Here is a 14,235-nt window from a genome sequence, read left to right on the forward strand (position 1 = left end):
TAGATGTGCAGGTTCAATACAGTCTCTAATTCTCAAGGGCTCTAGTTGGGGAAATTCCAGTTGGCCTAACTAACTAGCTCAAGGTTAAAAAATACTCTGTGAAATCTTGAGGTTCCCTTCAGGATTGGGAACCTAAAAATGAAATACAATACTCTAATAGGTGAATGGAGGAAAATATCAAAAGTCACTGTTGATTTTAAGTACGTAACTTCTTTTGCAAAATCTATTCTTTGTCCCCAAATCAGACTAAAGATTACATATAAAAACAGAAAGTGAGATTTTGCGATACACAAATTTCCCCAATAATGACACCACAAAATGGCAAAATGAAAAATATTTAATACACCAGAAAGCACAACAGAATCAAAAGGTATTAAAAGCATTACATAGTGCAAAACCCAGAAAGATACAGAGTCATTAACTTATTGCTTAAAAGGACTAGGCAAAAACACATGAAAATGTCTCATTTAGTGAGCTGGCCACTATTCAAAGTTACTTGACATTGCTTTTTTCTGTCCACTTTATGAAACCACATTTGCTACACTCCTGTTGATTATGCTTACCTGAGCAGATATGTTATTTGGAAAACTGCATGTTTTCTGTATATCGGCAGTTCATTTTAGGCCACCTACTCAAGTGCAAGTAGAAAATTTTTGTCCATCCAGACCACGGCAGAGCAGTTTTATCTACTATCCAAATTTACACACACTTCTCTCACAACCTAGAGACAGAATTCTTTTCTAGTCAGGAGCTTCATACCAAGAAGTTACATATAAGTTACAGGCTACTTACATGAAGTATATATGTGTAAGTACCTACACCCATAGGTACAAGGAAGCAACATACGCTCTGCTAGGCAGGCACTACGGGGAGCTTGTGCTCAGCTTCCAGGACATGAGGTATTCTGAATATATACCCCAGAGATCGGTATAACCATTTTCAACATGTCATTCAAGGCAATGTATATATAGGTTAAGCTGCTCCAGATCCTTAACTTCCATAACAAACTATGAGGTAGAAAGGGTAGTATGTGTGTTCATTTAACAGATGAAAAATATGAGGCTTAAAAAGGTGATGACTGGGACTGCAGATGGCGGAAGGATCTTACACTCCTTATCTCTATCCAAAAGGCACTTAACAGTGCCTACCTGTAGACTAAGGGACAGAGTCCTATGCAGAGGCTGCTTACAACTTCTACCTTGCCAAGTACTGAGGAGGCCAGAAACATTTCATTCTCCTTTTAAAACATTTTCTATTATTTTTAAAAGGAGGAAAGAAAAAAACCAAAGGAGGTGTTTTGATTTTAAAAGGACGTGAAAAACAAGGCAAACTGCAGGGGAAAAAGGGCCTCTTGTAAGAAGAGGGAAGGCTGGCCTCAGTTTCTTAGTGCTAGGGCAACAGGGGAGCTCATTTCCCTGCTCCCCCATCACGGACACAAAGGAAGCCTGAACTACAAGTTGTTTTTTATTAGACAGTAGCTCTGGTATCACAGCTTCCCTTCCTTATTGCTAGAATCCAACACCTACCCCTGCAAAAGAAACATTCCCCAGGACTGACAGGAAAAGAGAAGTCTTATCTAAAGATATTGTAGTTCCAACCACCCAGGGGGTGATACAAAAGGCCTTTGGTATAAAAGCAATATCCAGAAGTAGATCACTGTGAACTCTGAGGAAAAAAGAGCAATAGTAAGGGAAGAGGAAGGAGAAAGGTTACATCAAAGTAGTTACTGTTAAAAAAAAAAAAAAAATGCCTTGGGATAAGACATTAGGTGCTCTAATAAATGGTCAGTGTCATAGTGATAATGTCAATTTTCAAGAAAGCATTTGCCAAATTATAGCAACTATTCTGGGAAAGGAATTGCTCTGACAGCACTGTTTGACCCTTTTTAAGATCCTCGACCCATTCTACCGCAAGAAATGAGGACTCGTACTTGCTGTCCCGTGCTCCCGGAAGACACTAAGTAAGGATCCTGGGTGAAGGAAAACAATCCGCAGCAGCAACAGCATCCGGGACTCCAGCTAAGCTACCAACAAGCATCAGCTACCTCTGTCTGCAGATACACCAACCGGCAACATTTTCAGTCACTCGAAAGGCCCTGAGAGAGGCACAGTAAACCCAAGGGATCTTTAAGATTCTACTTTCTTTAACAATGCCACATTCACCAATAATGGCGTTCCTTGGGATTGCACATTCCTTCTACCAAAAGATCTCAGAATGCTTGGGGGGCACTCTCCCACAGGAGAGAAGAGATCCGGTGGCTCCTATAAAAGGAAGAAGGTAGCAATGGTGACCGAGGAAAGCGCTGTCCACAGACAGGACGTCTCAAAGCAATCTGGAAAAACTGTCCCCAAATTAGGTCAGGGAGTCACCTCAACCACTACCTCACTCATTTCCAGTTTAGCTTTAGATCCTCAGTATCTCTCCTCATATGCTAAACTACAACCCCACTAATCACCATCTGGAAGATTCCAGCAAAGTAACCTCGGCATACCCTACGGCAGTGCAAAATTCCAGACATGTGTAAACATTGTACATCTTGCTTTTGGCACAGGGGAGAGCTTACGGGTTCTTTATCTTTGAAGTGAAGATCTGAAACACAGCTAGTTCCTATTCTATAGCCATTTTCAGCAAAGGCATTGGCAGTCTTGATAGTGTATGTGCATACATATATACTCATGAATGAAGAGAACCATCAAAATAAATTCTTTACACCAGTCAACAATTTAAGTAGATACTACGGTAAATGAAAAACAACGGCTTCACAGTATCTAAAGGCATGTACTTTCAGAAGTTCACATGACTCTCTGTGGGAAAAAAACCCAAATATCTGGTTAACAAATTTCCTCCTTTTGGGGCACCTGGGTGGCTCAGTCGTTAAGCGTCTGCCTTCAGCTCAGATCATGATCCCAGGGTCCTGGGATCGAGCCCCACATCGGGCTCCCTGCTCCGCGGGAAGCCTGCTTCTCCCTCTCCCACTCCCCCTGCTTGTGTTCCCTCTCCCTCTGTGGCTCTCTCTGTCAAATGGATAAATAAAATCTTTAAAAAAAAAAAAATGTCCTCCTTTCTAAAGAGAACCAAGAGATAATACTACAATAGTTCTATAGAACCCAAGATCTAACATTCACCAATTTCTCATCAATGACTGTTCAAAGGAGCCAACAATGCACTGAACTGACATTTTAAAAAAAATGTTACAAAGGATCCTGACCTTTAAAAATAAATTCTTACAAACAAAATAATGTCCCACAAAGCATTATATACACCTAAATATACATAAATTATTATTAAAACACAACTGCATATTTCAAATGCTTGGCAGTGATTCCATCTCATATTAGAAAAGTTCATGGCAGTTTGTAGGCTGGCCTGGCTGACAGCGATCCATTGTCCAAGCCTAGGATTGCGAACCTTCAATATTCCAGAGGTGGACTGTGGGGGAAATGGCAATATGCCTCTGAAGGCTTGGTCTTAAGATTTTTATAAAGTCTGATTTAAGTATTTAATACAAAAGCATAGCAAATATTGTAAGTACGGTGCAAGAACAGTGAGTTAATGAGACAGGAGACATTTTTAGCTGTAACCTAGAAATTCATTGTTTCTAAGGATTTCTTGTTTTCGCTCTGAACTTTCTGTCCAGGATAACATGATCATAAATATTAAATGATAATTAAAATAAGAAATGTGGTGCTGGGGCACCTGGCTGGCTCAGTCAGTAGAGTGTGCAACTCCTGATCTCGAGCCCCACATTGGGCGTACTTACTTAAAAAAAAAAGAAAAGGGAAGGGAAGGGAGGGAAAGGGAAGGGAAGGGAGGGGAAGGGAGGGGAGGGGAGAGGAGGGGAAGGGAAGGGAAGGGTGGGGAAGGGAAGGGGAAGAGAAGAGAAACCAAGCACTAACGTGGGATGATTTCATTAATCCTAAGTCTATAGCATGATACAGCAGAAACAGTCAACTCTGCTGGCACCTACTTGAACAGATCCTTTCCTCACAATCAAGATTTCAACTCAAGCAGCTGAGAGTGAAAGAGGAGGAAAGGAGACAAATAAGATGGGCCGCTGGAAGAGGGGTAAATTGGCACTGTCTCCAGAAAACCAGAGCCCTGGCTGGCTCTGACGACAACAAAAGATAAATGGTAGTGTGTAGAAATCAAGAGTTCTTGTCATAGGAGTAAAACCATGAAGACCATGTATTGCTTTCATGGCAGTAAAATACACCTGTACCGCAGTGTCATTGAAAAAAGAACAAAATGAAAGATGAATCAAGATGGTCTAAAGCATCTGATAGCATTGCTGGTCTAAAGCATTGCTCTGATAGCACTATTTGGCTCTTTGTAGGATCCTTGACCCATTTTACCACAAGAAATCCTCCTTGCTGTCCTATGCTCGTGAAGACATGAAATAAGGATCCTGGGTGAAGGAAAACAATCTGCAGCAGCATTCAGATAAGCTATGGGGGGACTATCAGCTCTTTCTCTGTAACAGTTGCAGTGACTCACAAGGCTCTTGCTAGAGGGACAGTAAACCCAAGTGTAGGTTTATCCTAATACTCACAGCTCAAACATGCAGCTTGGAATCTTCTAAGCAAAGGATTTAGTGGTAATGGGGATAGCAAAAAACCCAGGTGAGCAAGGGGGAGAAGGAAAGCTGAGTAGCAGAAGAGGATCCTATGCTAGGCAAGGATGTACCAAAATTAGCATCAAATATCTACAAATGCAAATAAAATTTTTAAATTTTTTCTTAAGTTTTCCAAAAATTGCAGCTTTACATAAGAGGAATCAGAGGGTGCAAGTGCAGATTCCCTACTCACCCTGTCCCTCCTTTAAGTCATCACCTGCAAAAGCTCCTAACTGGCAAAAATCAGACAAAATTGAGGGCTATCAAACTATTCTGAAGACAGGAGCACTTGGGAGAAAATAGGGAAGACAGACATTTAACTTGCTGCATTCACCACGGTCTAACGGAACACGGAACTCCGAGGACTCATTCTGCTTCGAGGGGAAAACCCTTGCCCCTGATACCTAGAGAGAGCGACAGACCTGGGCTTCCTTCCCTAAGGAGGAACAATACTGGAGAAAGTGGTTCAGTTTCCCCTGTACCTTCATCTGTCCTCTCCCTGGGGGAGGAGTAACTTAGATCTGATTATATAAGAAAGGCTGATATTTACTGGGCCTTTTCTCTTTGGGGAGAAAGTGTTAAAAGTCATTCTCTCTAAAGTCCTACTTTGGCTGCAAGTCATATTCTGCAAGATTTTAAGATGATGAGCATCTTGAACCCAAATTCCACAAGCATCACCCTTTAAATATTTAACAAATAATGAGAAGAAAGTGAGCATGGTTTCGGGATTTACTACAAGGGACTTGGGTTCTAGTAACAGTTGCATCACTAGCTGTGACTCTTGGTTGTCATTTACCTTTTAGCCTGAAGTGCAAAATAACAGGGGTTGAGTTTAAGAGTGCATTCTAGTTTTAAACTTCTAGAACTTTTAACAAAACTCCCCCTCAAGAAATTAAATATGATGCTAAAAGCAATCTTGTTCGTTGTATTTCTTGTAACTGGGAAAACCCTTCCTTCCGGGGCAGGGCTTCCCAAAGTGTAGTCTGTGGACCATTTACCAGCTTCCAGAACACATGTTCTAGTGGAAAGAAACCCCTCACGGGGGGAAACAGGGCTCTTGTTTAAGTTTGTTTGTTTGTTTTCTTTTTTTTTTTGACTTGGGCTTTTCTTAACAAGCAACTGAGGTGATTTTTATGATCAGTAAATTTGTTAATTCTAGGGCCATGGTCTTCAAAATCTCATATGCAAACCCCTGGGCATACATCAAGATTTTTTCCATGGGGAAAGCAGACAGGAATATGTATAAGGACATCAGCTTAAAGATCTTCAATTTCCATATGTATTGCCCTAAGATTTATGTGCTCAGATAAGGCTTCTTCAGATCTAACATTTTTCTTTACTTATTTTCATTTTCACAACTGCCATACTCAGTATTTCCAAAAGAAAGGCTGACTCATACCCATCTAGAATCTTACTACGGGGCATTGCCTCGGAATGTAAAAAACCTCTGGAGGCATCAAACAAAAGAACAACAATAAGAAAAAAAAAACAACAGAAAATTCTCAAGGGACAATGAGGACAGAGTAAACCAAAGAGAGCTTCGGTTAAAAACTCTGCACCTCATCTATCTTAGAACTATAATTGAGGGGGCGCCTGGGTGGCTCAGTCGTTAAGCGTCTGCCTTCGGCTCAGGTCATGATCCCAGGGTCAGCAGGAAGCCTGCTTCTCCCTCTCCCACTCCCCCCGCTTGTGTTCTCCCTCTCGCTGTGTCTCTCTCTGTCAGATAAATAAATAAAATCTTTAAAAAAAAAAAAAAAAAAAGAACTATAATTGAGAAGGTTGTGCCAGAAATGTGTTAATGCATTTACCTGAATTAAAAATAAAGTCAAACATTTTCTGACTGAAAATGAAATATGATTCGGCTAGTGAATTTTAATATGAGAATAGGCTTTGCTACTTTATATGACAGGACTTTTCCTATAAATTTAATCAGCTAAATCTACAGCTCCAAGGCTTTGAGAAAAATATTTTTAAGGCACATATACAATATATTGGATAGGGTATCCTTTGTAAGTACTTAAATTTATTTTTAAAATTTAGATGTCACATTAAACATGTGCAAAAGGAAAACTAACCGAGAATGAGAGCCATGAAATGGAGAAGGAACTGCTTGGAAAGGGGCACAAGGGACAGAAACCGTCCCCTTAGAGTAGCTTGTTTTAGGTTGGCTACTCAGATGTCTACAACTCACCAAAAGGGAACGCTTTGTTTGCTAATCATACCCCAAGGTGTAAAATGTGCAAAAGGTTATATACAGTTTTTCAAAATTCTTTCAGGGGTATGTTAGCAAAAATGCTCTTGTTTCTTAAGACTTTTCTTTTGGCTTATCTGAATTGTGTGGCCTGATTGCAACCATAAAGTGATCTATAGCATTACACAGCTTGACTAATCAAATTACTTATGTTTTTTTCATTGTTAGCTCTAATATTTTTCTAAAAGCCACCTTGGATCTTGATGCCTAAGAACACTCCCTAACAGAAAAAAAGAATAGGGAATAAAATTAATCGAAGAAATACTAAATCTTCAAGTAACTGGGTAAGTGAACGAATTAAAGTACTTTTGTTTGTACTGACAGTTGCTTTCTCCCAGATCCTCATCTTTAAAGAGAGAATGAAGTGATTAACGCATCTTTTCATATTAATGGGAGTTCCCCAAATTGATAAATCTAGTTCTAAAGAACTCATTCTCAAATTCCAAGTGTAGAAGGAAAAATGTTGTGACACACAGATGTTTACATAAATAAATAAACAGATGCAGTGGGTTACGCCGAGTGGGGACGCTCAATACTGACATTTTGATACATACCTAGCCCGTTAATATTTCTCTGCAATTCATGGAGTCAGCTATGCTATAAAAACCTTAATAACCAACTGAATCTCCTTCTTGCAAATAGGGCATGAAGCCCCAGCCTTCTTCAATCTTCTGGCACAGTGAAAACAAGTGACAAGATGCCCTGTCCTCCCATGAATAATGTTCCCGTCTCGTGGTCTTTTCTCACACAGACTACATGGCTTCAAGAGATTCTGGCAATCCTCCATGTTTTCTGTATCTGTTCTCTGTTCGAAAAGGTTATCTGATTGTTCTCCCATGCTTGATATGGTTTCCTGGCTTTCAGAACTGTGGGCCAAATCCAAGAATTCCACTGAGCTGCAGGGATCAAAAAGTTTGGGGTTTTTTTCTTCCTTTGTATATACATCTTTAGGTCTAACAACTGGAGCTGATACGGTTCTTCGGCAATCAGGGACGTCAATTCCTTCATTTTCCTTCTTTTCAGGTATGGCAGTGATATCAGACGTGGAGAGAGAATGGGTTAACTTAGAACAATCCGAATACCAATCCTTCCTCAACGCCCAGCAACGAAAACAGTACCTCTTGCTTGGAGAGTTAAATTTCTTGCACTCAGTACACTGCCACTCATCCTACAACGACAAGTGCGGCCGATTAATACTCACGCAGTGGTGACCGTGAAGCTGAGAAAAAGGGAGGGTAGGCCAAATGTCATCATCTCACCAAGCTAGTGAGAGTCCAGACATTCCACATCAGTGGTCTAGCCTCGCATCTGAACATTCCACAGCCACATGTAAGAAAGTCTAGAGAAGTTTTACAGTGACAGTGACAAAATCGCCATTTCAAGTCAAAATTTGATATAGCTATCTTTAAGAAAGTTAAATTCATTATTCTGGCATTTTGTCTAGTCTGGGTGGAATTTACATTGCTTGCTTTTCCCTGCTGCCTTCTTTTTTAGTTCATTTCTCATTGTACAACTTACTCTTTTATTGAGCAAGAGGCTAAAGAATGAAGAAAAGATAACACTTTCTTTCCTTCCCACTAATTAAGAAATGTTATAAAATTTGGCAAAAAGGAAGCTAAAATTAAAATGAGGTTTGGGGGCGCCTGGGTGGCTCAGTCGTTAAGCATCTGCCTTCGGCTCAGGTCATGATCCCAGGGTCCTGGGATCGAGCCCCGCATCGGGCTCCCTGCTTCTCCCTCTCCCACTCCCCCTGCTTGTGTTCCTGCTCTCGCTGTCTCTCTCTGTCAAATAAATAAATAAAATCTTTAAAAAAAATAAAATAATGGGGAGCCTGGGTGGCTCAGTCGTTAAGCGTCTGCCTTCGGCTCAGGTCATGATCCCAGGGTCCTGGGATCGAGCCCCGCATCAGACTCCCTGCTCAGCGGGAAGCCTGCTTCTCCCTCTCTCTTTCTGCCTGTTGCTCCCCCTTCTTGTGCTCTCCGTCAAATAAATAAATAAATCTTTACCAAAAAAAAAAAAGAGGTTTGAAAACTACTACATTACTCATGCTCTCTCACTGCTCTCAGGATCAGAGGTCACTAACTGTTGTATGCCTAAACCCTACCCTCTGAAAAATGAATGTTCTTGCCCTTGGATGCTGGTAACTTTTTCCCTACTTCTCCATATTCAAATTAGGAGATACTAGAGCTCAGTGAATTTTAAATGCCTCACTTAATGCAAAGGTAGCTACCTGGAACAAGTCAAGAGTATTTAATGTGGATAATTGCCTGGCTTTGACAGGATCAGTGATTTAACACAGGCAAACTGGATTACTTTCAGAATGAAGGCTGCACACTTCATGTTTAGAAGGCCTAACTCAACTGCCTAGGCCAAGAGGCAGGGACACGACCATTTGTTAAACTGGTGGTCCTTAGACAGCGTCAAAACATTCTTGCCAGTTTAAGATCACAGATCTCATCTCATCTATTTCATGCTATACAGAATCTCAAAGGCACTTCATAAAGACTTGGAATTCATAACTGATGGTGTGTCATAGTCTAATTGGCATCATTTTTTTTTCTTTAGTAGTACATAAATAGGGCTTATTAAATTAAATGGCATCTTTGATTTGATGAAATACAATCTATTTGCTTAATAGGTTTTCTGGGCCCAAGTAGCCACAGAAGTCTGATTAAGATGGAAACACTTATCTCTGCTATTTGTATTATCGTCAAGAACACTTAATGGACCAATATATTCCATTTTATTACTTAGCTACGCACAGATAATTTACAATGCATTACCATAATGGTCAACAGTGGCAGGCTGGGAGTTGGGGGAGGATCAACACCAGAGACAACCTACAACTTTTCTATCCCCAAGCAGCAAACTGTAAAATCCCCTCCCTTCTCCTTCCCCCACCACCCTTCCCAGCAAGTGAGCCAAGGGAAGTGCTGAAAGGAAAATGGGGAACTAGCATGAAAAGAGAAAGGCAAGGCGTATGTCTGAATCTAAACCTCGGTTGTCACATCTGGTGACAAATCCACACCTAATACCCAATAGCTTAATACTACATCTTCATTTACTAGCCCTCCATTAATGTAAACCTGTGTGGAGATTAAGCCATTTCCCACTGGTTTGTTTTTAAGAAAGCAGTGAAAATATGATCTCTATTCTTGAGAAAGAATTTTAGGTAGCTTACAGGTCTATCTTTAGGATTATGGAGGGCTGTTTAGTGGGGAAAGTAGTATAGGACTATTTTAAATAACTCTGTGTATCCACTGCATCACGTCCAAAGAATTTTGTTAGCAGGGAGAAAGGCATACAGACAGGCATTTAAGTCACCCCTTTCAAGGTGGGGAGAGGATTAGGTCAACTCACCCTCCTCTTCTCCAAATCCCAATAAAAACCTCTAATAAGATATAAAGAAGCCAATATGTCTTAACACCAAGGAAAGCAAGATAGAAACCGGGGAAATGGCCTTCTTCAACACAAGTGCATTGCTGGAACGTTCACACTGGAAGACGCACGTGGTGCAAGACAGCTTTTTTACTAGCTACTCATACCTCGGAGGTAACTTCTACATCAGTATCATCACTTAGGGACTTAGAGTCCTCAAGGTCATCATTTTTTCCCACTTCAACCACCTGCGAGGGCAAAGACATCTCATTAGTAAGGTTCACCTAGTTTAGATGAGGCTATAACCTGAGAGCAAAAAAGACAGAAGAGCTTCAATTTAGAGCTCAAATTGTGCCTCCATCACTAGCACTTGAAAAGAAAATGGCTTGGGGTGCCTGGGTGGCTCAGCTGTTTAGTGTCTGCCTTCGGCTCAGGTCATGATCCCAGAGTCCTGGGATCGAGCCCCAAATCGGGCTCCCTGCTCCGCGGGAAGCCTGCTTCTCCCTCTCCCACTCCCCCTGCTTGTATGCCCTCTCTCGCTGTGTCTCTCTCTGTTGAAAAAGTAAATAAAATCTTTAAAAAAAAAAAGAAAAGAAAAAGAAAATGGCTTACATGACTCTGTGCACACCCAGTTGGCAGCTCAATAGAAGAAAGGACTGAAAAGTGCCCAGAAGGCTCACCAAATACAAGAGGGCACCCATATGTATGACTTCAATGAAAATAAACGGTAGCAGAGTAGAAAAGCTACAAATCATTAAATGTGGAAATTTTTTATCTTGAGAATTTATGCAGGCATTCACAAGAATAAGGACTGCATGAAAAAATGAAGTGAAAGGCACTACGTAAAATAAGGAACTGAGATGTGAAGAATGAAAAGTATTTTATGAAAAGTAAATTTCATATCCAAAAGTAAAACTAGTTATGTCATACTCTGGTTGTCCCATAAAAACATGTCCATTGGGGCGCCTGGGTGGCTCAGTAAGTTAAGCATCTGCCTTCAGCTCAGGTCATGATCCCAGGGTCCTGGGATCGAGTCCCGCGTCGGGCTCCTTGCTTGACGGGGAGTCTGCTTCTCCCTCTGCCCCTCACCCCGCTTGTGCTCTCTCTCAAATAAATAAATAAATCTTTTTTTTTTTTTTTAAAGATTTTATTTATTTATTTGACAGAGAGAGAAATAGTGAGAGAGAGAACACAAGCAGAGGGGAGTGGGAGAGGGAGAAGCAGGCTTCCTGCCGAGCAAAGAACCCGATGCGGGGCTCGATCCCAGGACCCCGGGGATCATGACCTGAGCCGAAGGCAGCCGCTTAATGACTGACCCACTCAGGTGCCCCAATAAATAAATAAATCTTAAAAAAAAAAAAAACATGCCCGTGGGCCAGGAAACAGAAAGTCAAGAAATGTGGGAAGTGTCTTCTAAATTTTCTAATTCAGAAATTTAAAATTCTAAAAATTAAAACCCTATTTTGTGATCTAGTGAATGGAATAAAATCAATTATGATACAAATAGGAACCTCAGTATGTCAACTTTCTCACACAAGTTCAAGTATTTTAAGTTCCATCTCTCTCAATGGAAGTTTCCAAATGTCACCTTTGTCTTCATTCCAGCCACTTGGAGTCCCTTCTAATGCCACCCATACAACTAGTCTAGCAGGACCCAAGCGTTGATCTGCCTATAAACATATCAAAATATCCTTCAGGAACCCAAATTACTATGAAAATCCCTCAAATTAAAAAGATGACCCTATTTAGATCTGTGTTTTGTTATACTTACTCAATAGATGTTTACTGAGAATCTTGTCAATCTCAGGCATTGGATCTGCTGTCCAATCTCTTTTGAGACTTGAGCACATGCTTATATGACTTTTAGTGTGCTCACACTGTGTGTATTCAGAGTTCTCTCTTCTTTCCCCTTATTTAGACTCTAACTTATGTAAGAAGAACTCACCTGTCTATTCCCATTTAGATATGAGTGACTGTGGAAGACACTGAGATGTCCAAGAAGTAAGAATTTTTTTCCCTACAGGCTGCCACAGCCACTTTGAACTTTGCCTTGTTAGCAAAGCAAGGTCTCCAGAAGCAAAAACTCCACCGTGAGAGATTAGACAAGGAGGAAGGGGCAGCTTCTTGCTTCTAAGGAAGGAGGAGTTTTACCCATGCAGTCCTATCCTATTTTTAAGATAGTGTTGGTTAACTTAATGTGAACCTGAAAACCGGATACAGGAAAACAATAAAAGTAAAAGGGGGGATTATGTAAGTCATCTGTGGTACAAAGGGTCAGGATACCAGATCTGAACAGATTCTACTATGTGCACATAAATACAACCAACGTGAAATTTCTCCAAACATACCTTTTTGTCTCTTACTTTTCCTCCTTCTTCACTTGTTTGTTCAGTGTCTGCAGCTTCACCTTTTATTCCCACACCAAACTGCTCTGATACAGACTCATTCAAAAACCACAAATCATCTGTGGTGTCTGAAACAATGGCAGTACCTATATCCTAATGGAAAAAAACAGATGTGAGTTTTTGTAGTCAGAGGCTTATCGGTGACATTGAACCAACAGAAATGAACCCCAAACTCAATATCCTCACATACCTCCAAAAAACACCTAGCCTTTCTTCGGCGGACATCTATTCATTCAACAGATAACTACTTGGCACCTAACTATGTATAAACTAATGAATGGATATAGGGAGCCTGGCAAGGAATTTTCTATTTTAACAGTAAATCAGGTATAAGACCTGAGAAATAGTACCAAAAAGCTTAAAAGCTAAAGACTCATGTTGCTCAACTAAACAGAACCCGTTCCCCTAAATTTCCTTTCCAAAGGTGACACTCTGAGAACCTAGAAAACATTCTATTAACTGTGATATATTATTTCCTTTATGGCCAATAATGTTTACTGAAAGGCACCTGGGTGGCTCAGTCGATTAAGCATCCAACTCTTGATTTTGGCTCAGGTCATGATCTCAAGGTCATGAGATCGAGCCCCATGTCAGGCTCTGCACTCAGCACAGAGTCTGCTTGAGACCTCTCTCTCCCTCTCCCTCTTCTCGCTCTCTCTAAACAAACAAATAAATAAATAAATAACATCTTTAAAAAAAACAATAATGTATATTGAAATATAAGAAATACTGATGGTAACTCAAATCTTCTGTCCTGACTCTTTCTGAATTCCTAAATGACTTTAAATATAACCTTCTTTCTGCATTCATCTATGGATTTTTTTTTTTTTAAGATTTTATTTATTTATTTGACAGAGAGAGACACAGTGAGAGAGGGAACACGAGCAGGGAGCCCAATGCGGGGCTCAATCCCAGGACCCTGGGATCATGACCTGAACCGAAGGCAGATGCTTAACGACAGAGCCACCCAGGCCCCCCGCATCTATGGGTATTTTATGACATGCTTTTCTATACTATTCCTAAGAGAAAACGTATTATTTTGCCACTATTCTATATCCATTCATTTACTGAGCAAATACTCACTGAATTCCTATTATGTGTCAGATACTGTTCTAGGTACTAGGTAAGAGAATAAAGTGATGAATAATGTGAAAGCCCTGGACTTTCATTTCAGTAAGGGTAAATAGGCAATAGATATATAAACAAAATAACAGTTTTTCAAAGTGAGAAGTGCAAGAGAGAATATAAAATAAGATAAAGGAACAGAATGCTTATGGTTTGAATTAGAGTATAACACCGGAAGTAATAAAAGTCGTTAAGATTTTGGATATGTTTTGGATAAAGAACTGATAACCTGCATGTGGCATATGACAGATACAGAAATCAATGCTATCCCTTTAGATCTGGCTGGAATAACTGGATAGAAGGTAGATTTGTGAAAAAGGAAAGGCCGTAAAGGAATGTTTAGAAAAAATTAAAAATAAAATCAAGAGCTCTGGTTCGAACATGTTAAATGTCAGATCATCTAAGTGGAGGTGTGGAGTAGGCAGCTGAATATAGAAGCTGGGCATTTAGAAAAGAGGTCAGGG

At 40.4% G+C, this 14,235-nt stretch overlaps 1 protein-coding gene across 3 annotated transcripts in view; it reads right to left on the reverse strand.

Moving 5' to 3' along the window:
* Positions 1 to 6,343: 6,343 nt before the first annotated feature.
* The window catches only part of MDM4 (MDM4 regulator of p53), a 39,909-nt gene continuing 32,017 nt past the window's right edge, over positions 6,344 to 14,235 (reverse strand). The window contains exons 9-11 of one of the 3 annotated variants that reach the window (XM_032422224.1): positions 12,590 to 12,739; positions 10,409 to 10,489; positions 6,344 to 8,031 (exon numbers count right to left, since the gene is read on the reverse strand). In XM_032422224.1, coding sequence (XP_032278115.1) covers positions 7,456 to 8,031; positions 10,409 to 10,489; positions 12,590 to 12,739 — 807 coding nt within the window. In that variant the 3' untranslated portion in view covers positions 6,344 to 7,455. Of the gene's footprint in view, positions 8,032 to 8,869; positions 10,490 to 12,589; positions 12,740 to 14,235 lie in introns of those variants that run through there. The other 2 variants (XR_004301560.1, XM_032422225.1) reach the window with 2 other exon arrangements.

Source organism: Phoca vitulina, unplaced genomic scaffold, assembly GCF_004348235.1.
Source record: "Phoca vitulina isolate PV1807 unplaced genomic scaffold, GSC_HSeal_1.0 scaffold26, whole genome shotgun sequence".
Lineage (NCBI taxonomy): Eukaryota > Metazoa > Chordata > Mammalia > Carnivora > Phocidae > Phoca > Phoca vitulina.